Source organism: Tenrec ecaudatus, chromosome 13 (genome assembly GCF_050624435.1).
Source record: "Tenrec ecaudatus isolate mTenEca1 chromosome 13, mTenEca1.hap1, whole genome shotgun sequence".
NCBI classification, from domain to species: Eukaryota; Metazoa; Chordata; class Mammalia; order Afrosoricida; family Tenrecidae; genus Tenrec; species Tenrec ecaudatus.
In genome coordinates, this window is record NC_134542.1 from 67117664 (window position 1) to 67139854 (window position 22191).

The 22191-nt window shown below is 36.1% G+C and overlaps 1 protein-coding gene and 1 non-coding gene across 5 annotated transcripts in view; one reads left to right on the top strand and one right to left on the bottom strand.

Annotated features, from left to right (window-relative positions):
- DYNC1I2 (dynein cytoplasmic 1 intermediate chain 2) overlaps window positions 1-22191 on the bottom strand; it is a 67040-nt gene that overhangs the window by 30166 nt on the left and 14683 nt on the right. For all 4 annotated transcript variants that reach the window (XM_075529302.1, XM_075529299.1, XM_075529301.1 and 1 more), the window contains 2 exons: window positions 12054-12144; window positions 5830-5945 (listed from right to left, as the gene is read on the bottom strand). In XM_075529302.1, the coding sequence (XP_075385417.1) occupies window positions 5830-5945; window positions 12054-12144 (207 nt within the window). The remainder of the gene's footprint in view (window positions 1-5829; window positions 5946-12053; window positions 12145-22191) is intronic.
- On the top strand, window positions 20831-20937 carry LOC142425075 (U6 spliceosomal RNA). Its single transcript, XR_012779451.1, has one exon. It is a non-coding gene; the product is annotated as a U6 spliceosomal RNA (small nuclear RNA).

Below are 22191 nucleotides of genomic sequence, written 5' to 3' on the forward strand. Positions count from 1 at the left end.
TTAAAAAAAAATAAATAAATAAATAAAAAAATAATATTACCCAAAAAAAAAAAAAAAAAAAAAAAAAAAGAGTGCAGAAAAGTAGAAGCGACTTTTAACATGACAAATCTCTTGTCAATGACTGCTAAAACTAGGTTTAATGAACCACTGAGTTTTTACTTTGAGTTACATCAAAAGTGTGATGTATTCTGGTGAGCTGGAAAGAAGAGCTGTGCTGGAAATGAAGCTGCACTTGGACATAACACCAAAGAATGAAACCCTCGTCCTCGGAATAGTCTGTTACAATGGTGCAGGTCAGTCAAGGTTAGATCGGCTGTGAGATGGGTGCCTTTTGTTAAGCGAAAGGAAGGAGTCTTCAGGGCAAGTTTTCTCTTTGTCATATTACACTAAAAACACTTAGGATTCATTAAAGCTACGAATAAGCTACAAAAGCACATTCAGAATTACTTCAAGATATTATAAGTCACTGGAAAGGTTTTATATGCAAGAACCTAGAAGTTCTTATTAAACAAACATTAATACTGATCCTTATGAATCTATCACATATAATGAAGTCAATTCTCAAAAACAAATATCAATATTAGTGTATTAATATTGTTCAGGGACTACATTTACTATCATCTCAAATGTAGTTTTCATTATATAGGGATGTAACCCAATAACCTATTACGATATCCTAATAAAGCCATTTGATTATTCATGGCACAAAGGAAGCTGAATTCTAACAAATCAAGATATCTGTCTGTGACATATAAAAAATAACTTGATTTACAAAAATTCAATGTATGAATAACCTCACAAACATCTTTCATAAAATGAGAATTTGACAGGGAAATGCTTCAATTATTAGTTTAAAAATACAGGTTAGATATGAACATTTTCCTTGATATTATATATATTTTTTCATTTCTAGATCAGTATTTTGAATCACTTCATATCAATCTACTTGCCCATAATATTTCATCTCCTTATACTTTTGTATTTAAGAAAGAGTGATGTCAGGACAAAGTTCTATGGGTCTAGCAGTGAAATCTTTTTTCTTTAAACAGTAGAAAGTGATACAAGGCTACTTGGGTTTCCTTACTCGTGTGGCTCCTTAAGAAGGGAGCATATGTAGCTGACTTGTTAATCAGGAAATATTCTGAACGCAGATAGAATGCTGATTTGGGGGAGAAATTTAAAAAGAGTAATTTATTATACTATTTAATTGACTTGTACCCAGATTCTTTTCCTTTATGCAGTTTTAAAAAAAAAAAAAGTAACATACTTTATTTGGGCAGTACTAGCATCATTTAGCGAGCTAATTCTAGTGATGATTTCTTACCAAATACTATGTTTTTCTGAGGCCATAGTTTCAGATCGGCTGACTAGTGACTTGGAAGTGAAAAAATAAGGACAACGGCTTCAACTGTCAATGATATTTATATTCTCATGGATTCTCTGAGGAGTAAAACTAATTTAGTAAATGTGTCCACTTTAGGTGAAGGTAATATTAACCAGAAGGCCCCCACAATTCCTCTCTTGGGAAGTGTGGGTTCCAGATGTTAAGATTACACCACAAAGGGTTATGAGTTCTTCACACATATTAGAAATGCTAATCAACATTAAAGATACCGAGAGGCATGTACTTGAGGGAAAATATCTGACTACCAAACTAATAAAGACAATCATTATAAAACCTCAACATCTCTGAGAAGCAGAAATCCAGGGGCAGGTTCTACTTGTAGCCTGACACTGACTCATCCTGAGACCTCAGGATCATACATTTACTTCCCTGGGTGGGTCTCAGTTTCCTCAGGTATAAGAAACTGATTAGATTAGATAACCTCAAGCTTTTCTTCCTCCTTTAAAAATTCTGTTTCTTAAAAAGAGTAAAATTTAAAAAAATCATACCGAACAGGTGGATAAGAAAAAAATGTCACTTCAAAAGAGTTAAAAACTTACCTTTCTACGAGTGTGTCTGTGGGCGCCATGCCCCTGCCATGAGAAGCTTTTTACCTGCCGAGCTTGAAATTGACTGAGGTCACATGGTCCTGGTCAATTTCATTCACAGTAGGGGCTTTAAGACGGCAAAGCCCCTCAGTTCAGAAATAGTACTACCAACTTACAGCGTCAACTTGAAAGCAAGAAGATGGCCAGAACGGAAAAAAGGATGAGGCAGAATAAAAACTACTGCTTTAAAAAAAAAATTGGTTCCGCCATTAAAAAAAAAAAAGATAAGTGTTAAGTCTAAGACCAATTTTGATCTTCAATTTGGTAACTCACATTATTTCTGCACTGATTACTCCTCAGCCTACCCAAGCTTAATTTACTATCTGTTACACTCAAATTGTGATTTCGGCAATTTTGTCTCATGGTGAGTTTTGGAATTTGTTACATAATTCTGAAGTGGAAACCAACCAGGCTAAGTTTAAGAACCACTGTATTAAAGCAATGGGTAAAGAATAAGGACTATTAAGCACAAAGTGTTTTTATTATAAAGCCTTAATTTCAGAATTTTTCTCTTTCTCATTCTAAAACTTGTACAAATGTGGAAATTAAACTTAATGTAAGAGCTATACACATGAAATAATTTTCATGATACAGGAAGGAAATTATCTCCTTTAAAACAACACAAATGCCAAAGGCTGAGGACGACTCCATGGTTATCAGGGTACGATGTCACAAACCTCATCGGGTCAGGAACAGGACAAAACTGAAGAAAGAAGAGCACCTGTGTGCAATACCACTGAGAGAGTCAATGGCGAGTTTGCTGACTAGGCACGGATGTGCACGGGCCTTTATAAAATTAACATCTACACTAGTGCTGACGAAGAGAAATCCGTTAAACATTGGACTCAGTTCACTCATTTTCTCCTTCTATAAGTGAAGATAATAAAATAAATTCTATTTAGCATCATGGAAGATAACAGCCACTTAATTCATATATTAAAATTATATTTTTCTGATGCAGACAAACTAATGTATAAAAAAAGCAAACAGTTTTATCCTCAAGTGTTTTTCAGTCTATGGGTTCAAATACATTCAGTGTGTCATGTTCAGCTTTCTAAGACAACGAAAAGAACTGAATGGAAACCACGTGAAGGCCTTGTGGCTGACGCGGAGGAAGGTCACTGTCTCAGAAAACTTCTCAGCTCCACACAGGTGTCTGTGCTTGAATGAGGCTGTACTGGAAACTGAACGTCTCACTGGAATTGCGATTAGGAGAGCATGACGGCTGCATGAGGCAGCAGGGGAGGGAAGGCCCACCTCAAATCAGGTAGACCGTGGGACTTTCAATTGCCTCATAGGCCTGTGAAAGGTACACAATGAAGGCTGAAGAATGGGTGTTTTTGAATTATGGTGTTGGCAACGAATATTCTAAGTAGCATGGAATGCCTGAAGAATACACAAAAGAAGTTGTAAAAGAAGTACAGTTCTATTGCTCCTCAGAAGCTCGGATGGAGTCTTCATCCCATATACCTTGGACATGCTCCCAGGAGGGCACATGTCCCGGAAGAGACTATCACGCGTGGCAAAGCAGAGGGTCAGCGGGTGGATGGGCAATAGCCTCGAGCATAAAGATTGCTCAGGGTGGCCCAGGATCGGGCAGTGGTTTGCTCTGTCCTGCACTGGGGTCACTCACAGTCGGAACTGACTCCGCAGCACCCCAAACATGGATCTTACAGACATTTTCCTCTCTATATCCTTGCAGTATTCTAAATTTTGATGATGTTCTGCTATAATTACAAAAAATTATTTTAAAAAATGAAAGTCTTCGCTTACACTGAATATAATTATAGGTATATTATAATAGGTATTACCCAAAATAGCTTCAGAACACTTTTTATTTCAAACAATCCAGAATGCATTTCAAAAGTATGATGATCTAACTAAAAATACAATTTCAAAATTAGCAGGTGAAGAACAAAAGCTAATTTATTTTTTTAAGAGTCATTGTGATCTCATTTAGACTATTTTGCCTTCTTTCTGAGTTAACATATCCAATGACAGAGCTCCAAAAGGATAATTAAAATGCTCATCCAATTAATCCAGTATTATTAGTACCTTAATATCTTAAGAAAACTATGGAGTCCTGCAGTCTTCATACTGATATTCTCCATATTGCTAGCATAATACTCTTTTCATTCTTGGCTTCTTAAAGAGCTTATCATCAGTGGCTGTTTCCCCTTCACCATGAACAAGGATTTCACAGGTGTGAAAGCTATCTGACCAACTAATGGAGCAGGAGGAATAAAATATTACTTGAATGTGATCATGATCATGAGCAATTAAAAAACACTTGGATAAAAGTGTCACCCTGATTTCCTCAGATGTTTCAGAGTGTAAATGAATGAGAAGGCTTCAAAAAATTCAGAGAAAAATCCCATAATCTTTCAACTCCATTTTCCATGAAATTTTTGACGGTCCCTTATACATTTGGCAATATCAACTCCTTTTGGGATGAGATGAAAGTGAAAGGAAAAACCTAGGCAATTTAATTTCCATTTTTAGTGAGCAAAAAAAGGAGAGATGAAAAAATGCATATGATGATCTACTGAGTCAAACAAAGTTGTAAATAGTTATAAGTTTATTTTGAGGTATAAAACGAACATAAAAACATAATGTTTTCTTTGGTAATACTTAAGGACTTCAAGTCATTTCCCCCTTTCACTTGCCATTGTTTTCTGCAATAAAACTTATTTTTGTTTTTCCTTAGTGGAGAACTATAAAAATATAACTAAAAATTTAAAAATAAACACCTGATAAATAAAGTTTTTATGCCTGGTTGCTTATAATTGATTAGGAGTACCTTTTCCTGGCTAAAGAGAAAAAAAAAGTTCCTTATACACAAACTGTTTAAAGAATAATGAATAATTTATTATGGGCAGACAATGTCCAAAACGTCTGTAACTCTAAAGTTGAGTATTGGGTCCACTGACACATGATGGAGCTCATTGGGTGGTGAGCCCTGACATAACAGGAAGGAGGCAAAGCTATTTATAGTCGGTATTTATTTTACTTAGTGTGAACGTTCATTATATTTTGCTGGCAAGATATCAATGGCCAAGACCCTGTTGATATGTTTGTATATTGTATCTATCGTATTTTTCTAAAATCTGAAACATTCTGCATGCTAATACATATATGGTCCCGGAAGTTTCAGAGAAGAGATGTGGACCTGTATCAGGGATCTCATATAAACCGGCTAGCTTTAAGATTACAATAAAAATAAACAAATTATTTTATACGGAATCTTAGGTTATTGGTAAGATTTGATCATTTATCCCCAATTAAAAAATGGTAACTTTTTGAGTTTATTTAAGAGCTAAAGGGTCCCACATTCATGACAGTATCTGTGCATACGTCCTCCGTCACACATGTTACAGGCTGCTATACAGTCTATACAGCAGAGCTCTGACAGCACCAGAGAAGCTGCGAATCAGGGCTAAATTTGCTCATCAGGATGGATAACAACGATAGCATATCACACCCAGTAGGCACTAAAGAAGGGTAATTTACATAATTTCATTTACTGTGGGACCCCCTTTTGGGGGAGGGGAGTAGTGCGCTCAATGACAGAAACAGAACACGGTTGAGCTTTTCAGCTTCTAAAAGCGGCCCACGTAAATCACAACACGAGAACTCAAGTCACCATAGTACAGTTTATATAATCGACATCTAAAAGAATGTTTAAAACTCTAAAATATAAACATACAGACATCTCAAAGCACTAGCTTTGAATTTCTCTAATTAAATATGCCTAAATAAACAACACAAACCGTGCAGGGTGAAAGGCGAGAAAAAGAATTCACTTATGTGATAATCATGTCCAAGGCAGACACTGACCTTCTTTGGGCTGCGCCATAGCTGGAGTCTGAGTTTCCTTTGTATATGTGACAATCTCTCGCGGAGGAAAGTCAACTTGTGTAATTTTCGCCATTCCCAGTTTAATAGGTCCTCTTCTACATGAAGGAAATACAAATGCTTTAAAATACAACAAGTGATACATTTTAACTACATCAAACCAGATTATATTGGAAAATTAAGAATGAGACATGCACATATATCCAACATTGTAATTTAAATCCTTAATTAATGAGCAATGAATTGGCTTTAACACAAGAATTAGAAGGTAGCAAAAAAAAAAAAGGGCAAACCAAGCAAAAGGCATTTCTGAATCATTCAGGGTGTTTACTTTTCACTCTATAAAGGCAAATTATTTCGTTTCTTAGAGCACATGTGTGAGTGGTACTAGAGCAAGAAGCAGGAATTTCTACATGGATTGTTGGCGATGGTTGGTCCTGAGGACTATTTTCAGGAGCATGATATCACTTGACTTGTTTTTGAAAAGTTAGAAATCTAGATCTCATTTTGATCAAGTTTTGTGTTCTTCAACAGATGTTCATATTAATTTGTTTGAAAACTTTAGTTATAGCATCACATTTCTTTACCAAGGAAAAAAATGAAATAGTGCTTATTGTAGAAATCCCAGAAAATCATTGAAGATCATTTTTTTCCTACTTCTTATATTGGATAGAAATTGAGAGTTGTGTTGTCAATTTAGATTTTAAAGTAAAATATTAAAAAATCTCTAATCTCCCTGGTTAATAGTCTCGTGGTTAGTGGAAAACTAAGGAACAAATATATTTAACCTAAATGAAAGCAACAGATATTTTGAATACAATAAAGCTCTTACACCCACTTTTGTTTAGTTAGAGAGGGAATAAAGTATTGTTGTTGTTGTTGAAAGGTGGAAGGAACAGAGGATTATGGCTGAGAAAAACGGACTGAGTGAAAGAGTTCTTAGTAGATATCTGAATGATCTTTTCTTGGTCATTATATTAGATGCTTAAATCCTAAACCAAATAAAGTATGCTTCCAAATTCCTATAGAACTTCTCAAATGAAAGTCTGCCTTATAAGGAGATCCAATATCCACTATCAAACTTCTACAATATCAAGCAGGATATCTGAAACATAAGTATCACTGGTAAAGTATTAACTGTTTTTCACATAAATATCCTTTTCAATTTAATAGTCATCTAAAAAAATCCTGAACCCAAAACTATAAAATTAGCACATTTAAAAATTAATTTTTTAAGGTTCCAAATGTGGGCTAAAAAATTTCTAATGGGGGGGAGGGAGGGGGGGTTGGGAAAAAAATTTCTAATGTGTTTTCTTAGAGAAAATGAAAAGCATACTGAAAAATTTAATGGGAGAGTTTACCAACACTTAGAATAATCTGGTATTCTTTTTTTTGTTTTTTATTTTTTTGGTTGTTTTTTTTTCTTTTTAATCTGGTATTCTAAGAATAAAGGAGTCTTAAAGCTTTATAGTCTGATTTGCAAGATGTGTACGATATGAAAGGAAGATCACTCACATATCTGAACAAAAAAGATCAAATCAACAGAGTCAGGACCACGTTACTAATATGTACATTTAAGCTCTAATGAACAAAAATCACAATATTAAAACACAGAAACATATATTACAGGATTTATGGGTAGCAGGGTAGGGAGAAAATACCTCACTTATCCAAAAGCCACCTTTTTACAGAGAATTAAGGAAGCAATGGGGGGAAAAGCCTCAGGGCAGCCAATTGAGAGGCTTTGCAGTTAATGTATTAGAGGATCATATGATTTTCTTTTATGTCCTAACGTGACCTATTTACTCTTGCTTTAAACACAATTCTAAAGGTCTGGTCATATGGTTTAGAAGCTGCAAACTGTCAGTGGGAAATGAGCTAGCTGAGCCTGGTACAATGGCAGCAACCACCATTTACAACTTGCACTAGAGGTAAGGAAAGGTGACTGAATGAATGGAGGAAGGAACAAACAAACAAACAGTCAGGGGTTAGAGTGCAGACATCAATGGCTCTGCACCTCTAACAACTTTATAAAGTATAGGTTAATTTTACTATCGGAAGCAAACTAATAGATCAAATGACCCCCCAAAAGGTTCAATCATATGCAGACTAGGTGTAGGAAACAATCTGGGAAGTTTGTTATATATCTCAGAGAATCTTACATTGGAAATACAGGAATCATAAAAGGACCTTGGGTACTTAAATGGGTAGACTCTAGAGAATCAGATAGATTACTTCTTTCACTAATAATAACAGGATAAATGAGGTGTCAAATATAACTTTTTCCCCTAGCTATATGTTATATATTAGAAGTGTAAGCAAAGTAAAATTAGGACAGTTTCACAAAGAATCAAATTAACCATGAAAGAGGGAAGGTAATAAATCTATTCAATACCCCAAATCGGAATCTGAGTGAAGCTGGAGAACTGATGGATCGGTATCCCAATGCAGCGTCCTAGATGGTTGTAGGACAACCATGAAGCATTAGCAAAAAAGGCCATAAGTTAGTCAAGCAAATACAGTCTGTGAACAGCTAAAGCTAAAGTACGGTTTACAATTAAAAACGACATATCTTGTTAGTAAGAAAACCAAACTCCCGAGTATCACTCAATGTTTTAGTGCACGCACTAGGCTTAAGATGGTTAAAGACACAAGCATATAATCCAGAAAAGTAAAAAGACAGTGCATATTTTTAGGGCATAGAAAACTAATATTGCATGATGGATAAGGACAACTAAAAGAGCTAACAGTCCAAACACATTATTTATAAACCATAATAAGCTAGGATAAACCCAAGTTTAAATCCTAATAAAAAAAATAGTGAACAAATCTTGATCAGCATTAAATATGTGCAGGATATTGCCATATTGGTAAAGGAAATGAGTCAACACATAAGCTTTTCGGTAAGGAAACCAAAGACTATTCCACTGGGATACAAAATGGCTAAAGTTTCCAAAACGTGACCCTTCTGTAATTTATGGGTTAAGCACTGCCTTGGGCTTACATGTCATCTGCTTTAAAAAGCAACTAAAGATTTCTGTCTCTAGGAAAAAATAGATTTTTGTTTTAGAAACAATATTTGATGTTCAAAGGATTTATTTTAACTTGTAGTCTTCTGGAGAATATCAATTCTAAGTGAACGATCAGTTGTGCTTGAGCCTCGCCTACTGGGGAAACAACTTCCAGAGATGGAGTGTGCCCCATTTAGGTCATCTCTAGCGATCACTAGTACAATGGCACTTTCCCACATCGGCATTCTCACAGGTCAGCAATGTAAAAATAACTGTAGAGTATTGCACGGGAGGTTTTTCTGCAATGTGAAAAAGTCCATAAGCACAATGTATTTAGTGCCACCATTTTTGTCAAATGTTTTTCTCACATAAGATAATATACTTTAATATACAATTAAAACTGCTACAATGTTTTAATTCATATATAGATTTCTCTATTTTACCTGTCTGTACAATCTATCAATAAACAATTGCATGAATTAAACTAGATAAATCCTTCACTTAAAAAGAAAGTTCCTGGAATTTATATAGGATTGTGTGTATGTAATGAACGAAGAAGCCAACATGAAGATCTACTTTGTGCTACCTAATGAACAGCAACAAACTTAGGCTTCGTTAAACCAGAAGGGGTCCTATGAGTTGCTCTCCAAGGAATGTTCTGTCCACAGCCTTTAATATTATCTGAGAGCCCTAGCTGTTACCCATGACATAGAGTTCCTTGTTGAAGATGTCATGTTAGTTTAAAATCAAGTAAGACCTCAAAATACTGGCAATACATTGAAGAACCTATGTGAGTATAGTTCTTAACAATATCTGCAGACATAAAGTAAAATTCCAATATGATTCCAAAGCCTGAGAAATAAGCTGTTCAACACAGTAAAAAAGAATAGAAGGCACAGAATATGCCTGCCACTTAGATTCTGTTAGAGACGACAGGGCTGGCTAGGAAATGCCATGAAATACAACTTTCTAATTTGCAAAGCTAGAAAAATACCAGATCTCATGCACTGACCTTTATATTTATTCATAAGTTACCATCAGGACCAACAGAAAATCTTAGCACTTTAAAACACTGGCTCAGACATGTTTAGACAACATTTGGCCATGTCTAATCTATCTAATCTATCTTTTCTTACTCCCTATGTGCACTAAACCTAGACTAAACCTAGTAATGAAGCTGAGTGTACAGGCTCGTATATCTGTGATATACCTTCTTCTCCTTGTTCTTTCTTGTTATCAAACTCACTCAATTCAAGTTTGTTCTTCTTCGTTGTTAGCCTCTAGTAATAGTCTTTTAAAATGCCATGTAATTAGAAATACTATTATTTTCCTGCCAATATCACCACCAGCAATATTAATTCTCTCTGCATTATGGAATCTGGAAATGATTTCGTGGAAACCACAGCTTTCTACACAGAGACAAAAAGAATATACGTGGCTCTCTCCAAAAGCTGTGTACTAAATGTACCCCGGCTCTCAAAGGAGAGAAACCAGGCATGGACTTCGATTAAAAGATACGTGGTCACCTCTTTCAAGATAGGACTTTCCCCCCCTCTTCAGTTAAATATAGAAGAACATTTAAGTGTATTCATTCTCTAATAAGAACAAATCCCTAAAAAAGCTATTAAACTTCTCATTTTATTTTACAATTTATAGTGAGAAAAAAAAACAACAAAAAACCTATAAGCTACTCTCAGAAATTTTCAATAAACTGAATCATATCTTTAATCGCATAATCACTAGATGTAAAGTCTTTGAAGGCCAGGGCCTGAACATCTAACTTTTTGTGGTAACGGTATTTAAAACAAAGTGGGCAATTCAATTAGTATTTTGCACTATACATCAATAAATATTTTAAGAGGTTTACTCCCTGCTCCAACTTATAATATTCCAAAGGGCATTTAAAATTTACAATATTCCAAAACTAATCTCTGTGGCCTACGCAATTCCAGATAACATGAATTTTGAAAATCAAGTATATGTTACATAGCACTTTTTAAAGCTAATTTTACATAACCTTCCTACTCCTATTAAATTTCAGAAAGTCTAGAAATGAACAAAGTATAGTATCAAGATAAAAGTAATAACCAAAGCAAACAAAAGAAACCTAATAAATGTAATAGTTGTTTTAATTTTGTGAAACATTTTAATCATAATGTTGCAAAAGGAAAAGAAATCTTTTCTTTGAAAATAGCACTTAGCAACATATTTACCTAAAAATACATAGGTATAAAACAAATATAGTCCTAAAATATAATTTAGATTAAGAAAATCTACTCTGCAATATATACTATTTTATAAGGTGATATAACATTATTTCTTTTTTTTATAACATTATTTCTAAAAAGAACATTTTTAATTTTTTTAAAGAGCTTTTGTCATTGATTTCCAATAATAGTACTGCTTAGCTTGGCAGGGTCTGTGATGTGGGCTCTGGGTACAGACAGATTTGGGACGCAAAGAAACACTATTCCCATGTGAACAAGTACAATGAAGAGTAAGTTATACTTTGTCCAATATGCCCTCTAGAAGGGAGCTAAAAATCTTCCTGGACTTTTGAAAGGAAGTGCCGACCTGGGTGCGGCTCCTAAAATGGACCTGAAATATAGCTGTACAAGGAAACGCTCCTCCGGAAAACTTGGCAGTAAACATGCTTAGTGTCTTTAGCACTTGTTTCTTAATGTTGGTATTTTATACACTATTATTTTCTCTTAATTAGCAGAACTAGTGATTTAACAGAACAGAATTGGACTGCTTAACTGAATTGTTTAGCTCTTCAAATACTGAATGGGTAATTAAATTAAGCAGAGCAGAGGTTTTGCACTACTATGGGGCTTCAAAAGTTTGTGGAAAAATACCATTAGGTTTAATTCCATTTTTCCACGAACTTTTTGAACAATCCTCCCCCATGTTTATGGCTAAAATACTCAAATAATAACCAGTATCAAGTATGTTTAAATGAAATAACTTCAAATACATTAAAACTTTTTAATTTAACAGAATTAGCATAAATCAGTTAACTACTCAGTACTAAGTTAATCGAGTGTGATAGTTAAAATACAATTTACAATAGTCAATTTCCCTGTCACTTAGAGTTTAACATGCTAGGACGAACTCAACACAACTTTTGAAGAGCCCATAGCACGGGCTCAGTGCACACCCCACCGCTGACACAGGAAAGGGAAAGGACTGTACCTCGATCCCACGGCGCCGTCTCCGGAGTCTTGGCTTCCAGCTTCGCTTGGGGTGCTCACAGATTTGGAGGATGGAGACATAGGAGGAGGGACTAAATAGTGAAATAGACAGGTATCCGCTGTTACTACACGGAGAGGTTGCTCAGCTTATGAAGTTTCAAAAGTAATTTGCCATGAAGTAAGTAACAAAAGGGAAAAACAAAAAGGCAAGCCAAAACCAAAAATAATACATGAATGAAAATGAACAGTAGAAAAAAGAGGGAAAAGACACAGTTAACAATGCATGCTGAAGATTCATGCACTTTCTCAGGCAAAATGCATTTGAACTTTATATTAAAAAGGGGGTGGGGTGGGCAGGACTATGGAAGGATGCATCTTCATCTCACCCATCACCAAACGTGGGCCTTAATTTTCAGAGGACAGCCTTCCTTCTCCTCTAATTTTGTGTTTTTAAGATCACCAGATGATTCATAATATTAAAATACGCCAAAATTAAAGCTCTGAAATACACTTTAAGTCATTTAATCTCTGGTTTCCTGGCATCTCTTTTAAAATGTTGATTTTTATCCAACAATTTCTCTTTCAAAACATAAGGTTTGAAATGATTTTATATCCCCCCACCAAACAACAGGTCAGTTTAGAGAAATGGCAGCCCCTAAAGGAATGACTCCACTAAAATGTCTATTAGCCTCCAGCAATTTGGGTGAAAAATGCAAACAGGCCACACCCAACGTGCCTTCTAGACATGCGTAACGTAAAGTGGTGCATGCAGCGTAAACCAGGCAAGACTTATGGGAACGTCCTTACCCCAGCATTCAGAAAAAACTGGAGTGTGCAGACAAAGATACAGACATCCAAAATAGTCTTAACCCCTTCTTAGAGATAAGTACACATTTCTCATAGCGCATAAAACAAACAGCAAATGTTTCCCCTACACGGTCAACTTGTAACAGTTAAACGTGCATATTTCATGCTATTACATTTATAAAACTTTTTGATTGCCACTGCAGGGAGTATAGAAGGTTCATCACTGCCATCTTCTGGTTAAATTTTACCGTAAATGTCCCCAATCCCAAGTTATCTTTTAAAAATAATTTTTCAATGTACAATATTAAATTGCTAATAATATAGCTTATGTTGAGCTGCAAATCCTTCTTTTCACAGTCTGCTCAACCAAAGCTGAGTAGCTCTACAAGAATGAATCTAATGAAAAGCCTGAGTTTTTTGAATACTCCGTCACTGACCCATTAAAGTCAAGTTTTCATGCTGCAGTCAACAGTGGGTTTGATCATCTAACACAACGTGTAGCTGTAGTGGGTTGAAAAGAAGTGTAAAACTGATGACCCACATTTTTTCAGGAACAAATTCTCAGTAAACTTTCACACCAATTATAGAAAAACGTGAAAAGAGAAAAAATAATGCTAAGATTAAGGCTTGTGAGGGTGGGTGAAGGAATCATAGCTAGAATGCTCGATTCCTGAGATAAAACAGTTAATTTTTGCTTAAATTTCAAAGGACTATACAAATATCGCTATCTGTTTTCAGTTTTGTGGTTTAATCTCTCAAAAACAGGTTAACAGATCACATGACAGAGAGATCAGATATGGAAAATACTGTGCTGGGTGCTGTGTACACACAACTCAAAGTAGCTAAAAATGTCTTCTATCTGAAGTAAAAAATATTAATATTCCCTAGCTTCTCTTAGGGTACATTTCTTACACTTTTTATCCTTCTTTCATGGTGAGGTTCTTCTGAGTCTTAATTTCTGACTGATGAAGGAATAAAGAAAATCTACCACCTGTTGGCTGCCTACTGCATTGTATGTGAGAATAAGTCTTTGTGAAGTTATTGTGAGTAATCACGATGCTTTCATATTAGAGAATTTCAAAGGAGAAATTTTGTATTTTTAAAATTACATTTTAAATGTTATATTTAAGAAAATGTGTTTTAAGTGTGGTAAGCAGTAGAAATATTCCAATGAAAGAGATTCCTTATGCTGAATTATGTACAATTCTTCTCCAGTTTAATATCTCTTTGCCCCCTTTCCTGTGGCTTTAAGTATCAACAAGTCTACTCGAATTCAATAGCATCTTACTGGGGTAAGGTTGCATTTAAGAGAATATGCCATCTCAAATTCCTATGGAACCAGGCTGAGTAATAATAAGACATACACAACTATATTACCCTAGCCAGTTTTGAAATTAAAAATTCTGGAATAAGTTTTAGTTAGATAAAAGTCTCCATCCCAGAACTCACTTCTACCAAAAGTTGAGAGAGGATGCATACAGGGCTCTGGTTATTATCTGGCTCACCAACTTCATCTTGCAATAATGATAGCTAACACAGAAGGGACAAACAAGGAAAGAGAAAATTGTCTTGAAAAAGGAAGGCTGTTAATAGTGAAAAAAAGGGATGGTAGCTATCATTTTGTGACTACAGTAATTCAATCCAATTAATCTAGATAAATCACAGAATAAAGTAATTGTAAAATAAGACAATGCCACTATATTCCCAGATTTCAATAAATGATCAGGGGGTTCGGGGGTATGGAGGGGGAACTAAAGCATTCATTTAGAGAAGTAAAAATTTGAGCAATGCATCAACTCTCAAATTTCAGAAATTATTATTTATTTTATGTATGATTCAACAGAATAATTAACTATGGAAATAACATAATCTAGTCATAATTAACCTTTGCCAACTACCTGCAATATGACTTAGAAAGAATAGTGATACTAAAAAACTAACCTTCACGCTAGTTCTGTATATAAAAGCTCAAAACCAGGCTTTAAGTTGTACAAAATAAAGGAAGTTATATTAGCACAGGTGAATATATGAATGAACCTAAGTTTTTTAGAAGTTAAAGCAAAGATATTTATCTGCTTGAGACCTAAGGAAGGGGGGTTTGAAATAGGAAGTGAACTGGAAACCAAATCTATACAGTGGCCTTCACACGCCGTTCGGAAGTAATTCTGAAGGACTGGAGTCATTCACTTTCTAGGACAAAATGTAAGCTAAAGGGTCCTTCCTGCCAGTGTAGACCTTAGTTTCCCAAGGACGTACACTTGGTGCTGCCCTTTTACATAAGCAACTACCATGCTTTTAAACATGGGAATACACCTACTCAGGACCTACACACTAGTTCCAGGGAGAAAAGAGGGTGAAGGGCCCAGCCGTAGCCACCACCACATCACCATCATCATCATATTTAATGCATATATGCTGCTTTTAATTTTTGAAGAAAGCTCTAGCAAGAATAATGTCAGGGGCTTTTGCCAGGAAAGAGGACTCAGAAAAGGTATAAAGTCAAGAGAAATTACTGTGGTGTGTGGAAGGGCTGGGAGAACCCAGTGAAATGGAAGGAATGAGCTTCGAGATAACCAACTTTGTAAGGTTTCCTTTACCATGTCAACTTGACACTTGGGTACTCCAACAGAACCCACGTCACAATAATGCCCCCTTGTGGATATAAAGGCTCCTATCCTGGAATAGTAACTGGTTTTTCATCTTTTATTTTTTTGAAGGTCACTGATTTAAACTTAAATTCTTTGAAACATTCATTTGTCCCTCTTCTTTAGGTTTTTCTACTGGGCCCAAATCAAACTCACTTCTCTCTGATTTCTATTCTGAGTCTGCCTTTTGGGCGGACTAGAACTGTCTGTGTGGGTCTCAGAGCAGACAGCCGTATCATTCTCCCTTGTAGTGGTTGATACGTTTAAACCACCGATCTTTTAGTTAACGGCACAACGCTTAACCCACATTACCACCAGGCCTCTTACTCTTAGTTTAAAATCCTCATTGCCATCAAGTGAATGGTGACTCTTTGCGGAAACCCCCTGTGGGTTTCAGAGACTGCAATTTTCTCCTGAGGGGCTGCTGGTGACTTTGAACTGCCGACCATGTGGCCCACAGCCCAACACTTAACCACTACACCACCAGGGCTCCTTCTCTTCTCATAGGTAGGTCCAAACGCTTATTCCTTTGAACTCAATATCCCAAATGAATAACTAATGCCAAAAATTTCCTATTAATTAATGTAAGAATCACAATTTTATTTTTTCTTTCACAATGTATTTTAATGGATATTTGCAAGTATCTGAATTTGATATAAAATATAATTATTCTTACTTCATTTACATGTCAATCAAAAGTGTAACTTTTTAAAAATTAAGAGCTGCTTACTTTGACAAAATAAGGACTATCAATGATTATCTACCCTTCTCTTTATGTACCAGAGTAAGTACATAATAACTGAAGTAAGAAAAAGAATATTTGTTTTAAGCATTTGAAGAAGCAAATTAAACTGAAATGTAAATAATGTTATACTATGAAAGCACTATAAAGACCCAACATTATCTTTCATGAAACAGCTCATAAAATTATGCCCTCCACCAAACTAAACCCACTGGCACTGAATCAATTCTGACTCATGGTTACCCCGGAGGACAGAGTACAACCAACTTGGTGACATGGAAAACATTCTATTTAAAAATCCCAGTCTAAAATATTCAAAATATTATAAATGGCTGGGAAAGGGGGAAATGAATACAAAAGAATACATATCTTGACTAGTAGCTTTTAAAATATTTTTAAAGCTTTTTCTAAAATAAACTTTCTTAAGAGTGGCCATGAGGGAGCCTCAAAGGCTGCTGAGTAGCCATCTAGTGGTCTCTCTCCATCCAGGGGAAAGAAGGATGAGGAAAATGGAAAGCTAGATGACAACATTAGTTCTATGGAACACGGTACTATCCAAACATCATTCTCCACAAACCCCAAACAAGGTGAACAAGATGGTACCCAGCAGCTACCACTACTCCGGAAAGGATCACATTAGAACATACTGGATAGAGGAGGAGAAAAAATGTAGAACAAAACTCAAAATCATAAAAAAAATCAGGCTTATTAATCAGAAAGTGGCAAGCTGGGCAACCAGGACGATGGCCCTTAATCATCTTCAAGTGTGGAGCTGAACTCACTTCTGTGTCAGAATAATCATTCACTGAAGTTCAAAATCAATTTCCTCAAAGCGGGACAGAAGAGTGACTACAGGGCACACAGAGAGGAAGTGAGATATAAGTGATGGTCCATTGAGAGGATTGCAATGCACATGTTGAAACAAAATCTGAAAAAATTGTTGAATGTTAAACTGAGTATCTGCTCTGTAAACCTTTACCTAATACTCAATAAAATGTCTATAAATGTATAAAATAAAACTGAATTAGTAAAATTTAGCAATAAATACATAAACTATGCTTAGTGAAAGATTCAACTTTCAATCATGAATCTTCCTAAAGTTTAAGCAGTAAGATCTTGTTGTTTTATTAAAGCAAGATGGTGTTATTTTTCTTTCCACATTTTGGTATTAATAATTATTTCTATAATAGCCAAACTTTCTGACTTACCTTTTATAAAATCATTTTATTGGGGGCTCGTAGATCTCTTATTACAATCCATACATCCACCCATTGCGTCAAGCACATTTACACATTTGTTGCCGTCCTGACTTACCCTCTTATAAATATTTTTGAACATAAGAGGTTGTTGTTGTAAGGTGCCATCCAGCTGGCTCTGATTCATAGTAACTCTACAGAAGAACAAAACACTACTAGTCTAAAGCAAGATTTTTTTTGGGGGGGGGGGGGTTGGTTTACCACGTAAAAGATGAAGCTTCCTACGCTTGTAGAGTTAGTGTCTCAGAAACTCACAGAGGCAGTTCTAGCCTGTCCTATAGGGTCATCATGTGTCAGAATCACCTCCATGGCAGTGAGTTTGGTTTTTTGGTTTTCACCAGGTAAAAAGATGAACAAACACTTAAGTGTGTAGCCTGGGTTGGGCTAGGATGTTAAGTAATACGTTATCCTTAATTCCAGAAAGCTCTGACAAAAAAACCACACCAAAAAACAGCAAAGTAAACAAAAAGATAAGAAGCTACCATTCAAGCCCATTGCCATTGATTCGGAGAATCTACATAGGGTTTCCAACATAGTAAATCTCTGCAGGAACAGAGAACCTCATCTCTCTCCTGCAGAGAGGTTGGCGATTTGAACCGCTGATTTTGCAGTTAGCAGTCCAGGGTTAAGCCACAGCTCCACGAGAGCTCCATAGCAAACATGAACTAAGAGATTTTTTTTTTAATCATCTTAATGGGGGCTCTTACAGCTCTTATAACAATCCACACATCCACTGTATCAGCACATTGTACATGTTGCCATCATCCTTTCAAAACATTTTCTTTCTACTTGAGCTCTTAGTCTCAGCTCCTCATTGTCCCCCCCATGAATCCTTGATAATTTATAAATTATTATTTTCTTATCTTGTACCAACCGCTGTCACCCTCCCTTCACCCACATTTCTGTTGCTCATTCCCTGGGCAGCTGGCGGGGAGCGGTGGTTATACATTGTGGTAGTTCCCCCTCTCTCCCCCCACCTTCCTCCTACCCTATTGGTATCGCTACTCCCATTATTGTTCCTGAGGGGATAATCTGTCCTGGATTCCCTGTGTTGAGAGCTCTGTACCAGTGCACATGTTCTGGTCTAGCCAGAGTTGTAAGGTAGACCTGTGGACTGATAGTCGGGGAGAGGGAAGCATTAAAGAGCTAGAGGAATACTGTGTGTGCCTTTGGTGCTATGCTGCACCCTGGCTGGCTCATCCCTTCCTCTGACCCTTCTGTGAGGGATGTCCCATTGTCTACAGATAGGCTTTGGGTCTCCACTCTGCCCCCTCTCCCCAGCCAACTCTTGTTCACATTGATGATTTTTTGTTCTGGGTCTTCTGATGCCTGCTACCTGATCTCATGGATACCCTCATGATCACGCAGGTTGGTATGCTTATTACATGTAAGAGAGATTTTATCAGCAATATCCTATTTTTAGAATTTGTAAAAAGTTCACTTTACAGAAAAAAAGACTGATTTTTAAAAACCCTCTTGATTATTCTAGCTCTGGACTTTATAACTGTAGCAATATGCTCACATAATGTACTTCACAGTGAAACAACCAACAAATACCCATTCTGGATTGCAATGTCTCATTGATTGTGGCTCACTGCCAAAAGTTTGATAGCCATCATCTTTAATCTGAAAACACATACTCAGTCCTAATTTAGATAAATGCTGGGCACCAATATTGGATCTTTAGGGATACGTTTCAAGAATTCTCAAATGCAAAAAAAAATATGAAATGCATTTAGCATAATTCTTTAAAGGTAGTAAGGGCTTCAAAAAGCCTTTAACCCTCATAGTTTCCATTATAATGACAAATCTGCCAATAAGAGATGAGAAGTAGTTTAGAAATAAGAACCTCAAAGACAGAAAAAGTTGTCTACATCTGACTTGGAAACTGAATGCTAAAATCTTAAGCACAATGTTAATGTTTCCCAAGAAAGAACAGCAGATCCTGTTCATTTCCTATTTGAAAAGACTCATAATTCAATGTCAACTCAGATCATGCTGCATTGATAAGCATACAATAAATCTCACATGCCTTTAAAATTTTGAACACTCCAATTAATACGAATGAAAATAAATCAAAGCAAGGACATGTGGCTACTTGCTTCACTGCCCCCAACAACACTAGCCTCGCCAGAACTGAACTCCCTACCCTATCACTACTAACAGCTAGACGGCCTCAACAGGATAGTTTATAATAGATAAACTACTATTTGATCAAGAGGAAGATATTATTCCCCCACTAAAAACCTTTGCTGTAAATAACATCAAGCAATGTATTATTAAAAATCTACCTCAGCCATTGATAATGATTCCACTTATAAAATAACAGGAGAGAAAATCTGCTCCTTTTCCCACTCTCCTTTTAGAAATTAATCAATATACAAAAAACAAAACAAAACAAAAAAAATCCAACTATATAAAATGTTTCTTAAAGCCTTCAATTAGCTAGTATGTTCATTAAGTAAAGTTACTTTTTTAAAGTCACTATTTATTTCACCCTTTCTTGGAGGCAAAATTTAATAATATAATTACACTAATAGTTTGGAGCTCTTTCTTCCTTCTTTCTCCTTTTCTCTCTCACATCTACACTTACAGACAAAATACTAGAACATCATCAAAAACTAGCAAAAAGAAAAGGGAATGATCTCTATATGTGTCTTTAAAGTTTGGAGTCTAAACATGCTACATAAAAATATAAAAATACAATAAACACTACAATATTTATTTCATCTGTATTAGAGCTTAAATTCTAAGCAACCCTGGTTTGCAGAAGGCTATGGATGGCAATGACAGCCCTTTATCTATTGTGGGTCCCCACATAGATTAAGCCTCCAGTGAATTCTTTCTGAACATTAACCAAGGATGTAGATAGTCTTGCCCTCTGGCAGACTGCCTGAGGAGGATTACTTCCACCCCTTCCAGCCAGTTTAGGAGGGGCGGTCTCTCTGGGTGTGTCCTTAATGGAGACCACCTTAAGGGGGCCATACAGTCATGAGTCATGCCTTATTAGTGACTTCCTGACTGCCTTGGTCAATAGGTCCTGGACCAATCCTGTAAGCTCTTCTGACAATGTACATGTCCCAAACATGATCCTGTTCCTGCTTCTGTAGTCTCACCCATACATGTGAGGTACTGATCTGACAGCAGTCATGAACGTGTGACAGATTCCTTTCTTTGTTCTTTGCCTTGTTTAACTAGTGTCCCTACTGCTGACTCCTAGGACACCATTTTGACTTTGCACTAATCATAGCCTTCCTCATCCATATCTTGTGTCTGTGCTTTGTCTCTTTTAAGCCTTAATAAATATTCTCCTTAAATTTTATTTGTGGTGCTCGCTTTGGCAGCACATATACTAAAATTGGAACGATACAGAGAAGACTAGCAAGGCCCCTGCGCAAGGATGACACGCAAATTCATGAAGCGTTCCATATTTTTAAAAATGTATTTGTGTTTGGAGTCTCTTTTGTACCCGAAACAGCTTAAAACATTCCCCCCTAACCAGTGCAACTACATTAAAATAAAAATTAATTTGTTAATGACTAGAAATGGTATATAGAGATACTTTTACCATAATTTTTTCAGAGTAAACTCTCAAAAGATATAAATGAACTTCTAGTGATACCTAAGCGATTATAAAACTGTTATAACTGAAGGTTGATTATAGTTATAAATAGGAGATACTGCTCCCTTTGATTAAACAAATCACTGTCCATGGAACTTTGTTTTAATGACCTGTCTCAGACACTCTATTACTTAAAGCCTGCCTCTTAAAACTTCTTTCATCACATATATGAGGGCCTCCATTATCTGGCCTCTGCTTACATCTCATACTTCCAATCTCCCCCACTCATGCAACAGCCAAAGTAAGCTAACTGAAAAAACCACGGGCTACTTCTCAGGGACATTGTAGTTAACTGCTCCTTCTACCTCAGAAGCTCTTCCTTCTCCTCAACCTTTGCACTGCTATCTCATTCTGGCCCGTCTGGTTTCACGTAATCAGGACCATCGAGAGTACTATGTCATGTAACGGTTAGGGGATGGTTAACGAAGACATGGATAGTCACATGGTGTTCACGTATTATTTGCTACACGTGAGAAAAATTGTGACTATGATGGTGAGGTCATCATAACCAAAACTTAATCAAAGTAGCACTATTAACCAGCTGGATACCCAAACCTATATGCCTACTGAGGGAACGCAATAGGAAGTACACAGCACCATCTACGAGACATTTTTGCCACAATGTTTAACCTGAAGTTATTCAGGATTTTTAAAGTATTTTCCAGTTTAGAGGAAATACAAGGGATAAAAGGAGAAGCCAAATGTGAGGAAGGCATCAGCAGTAAAATCAAGGAGGTAGGCCATTCTGCAGACCAAATGGTCGACTTGCCTCAACCAGTAGACGTCACAGACAAAATGTAATATGTGTGTGGGAGATGTGCAAGATTTTAAAAAATAATTACTAACACACGTAATAACTAAATAAAATGTATAACATAGCAAGATTTGAGGTGAAAGCTTGTAAAGCTGTTATTTTTTTAGGAACGTGATCATGAATTTAGGCTATTTTGAAACTGAAGACTAGAAGTGTTTAGACTAAGCTGAAGCAGGTCAGGGCCCTGCATGTGCTTCCCGTCCCTGAGGTCAGCAGCAGATGGCACCAGATAAGATAAACGGTGAAGCCAGAT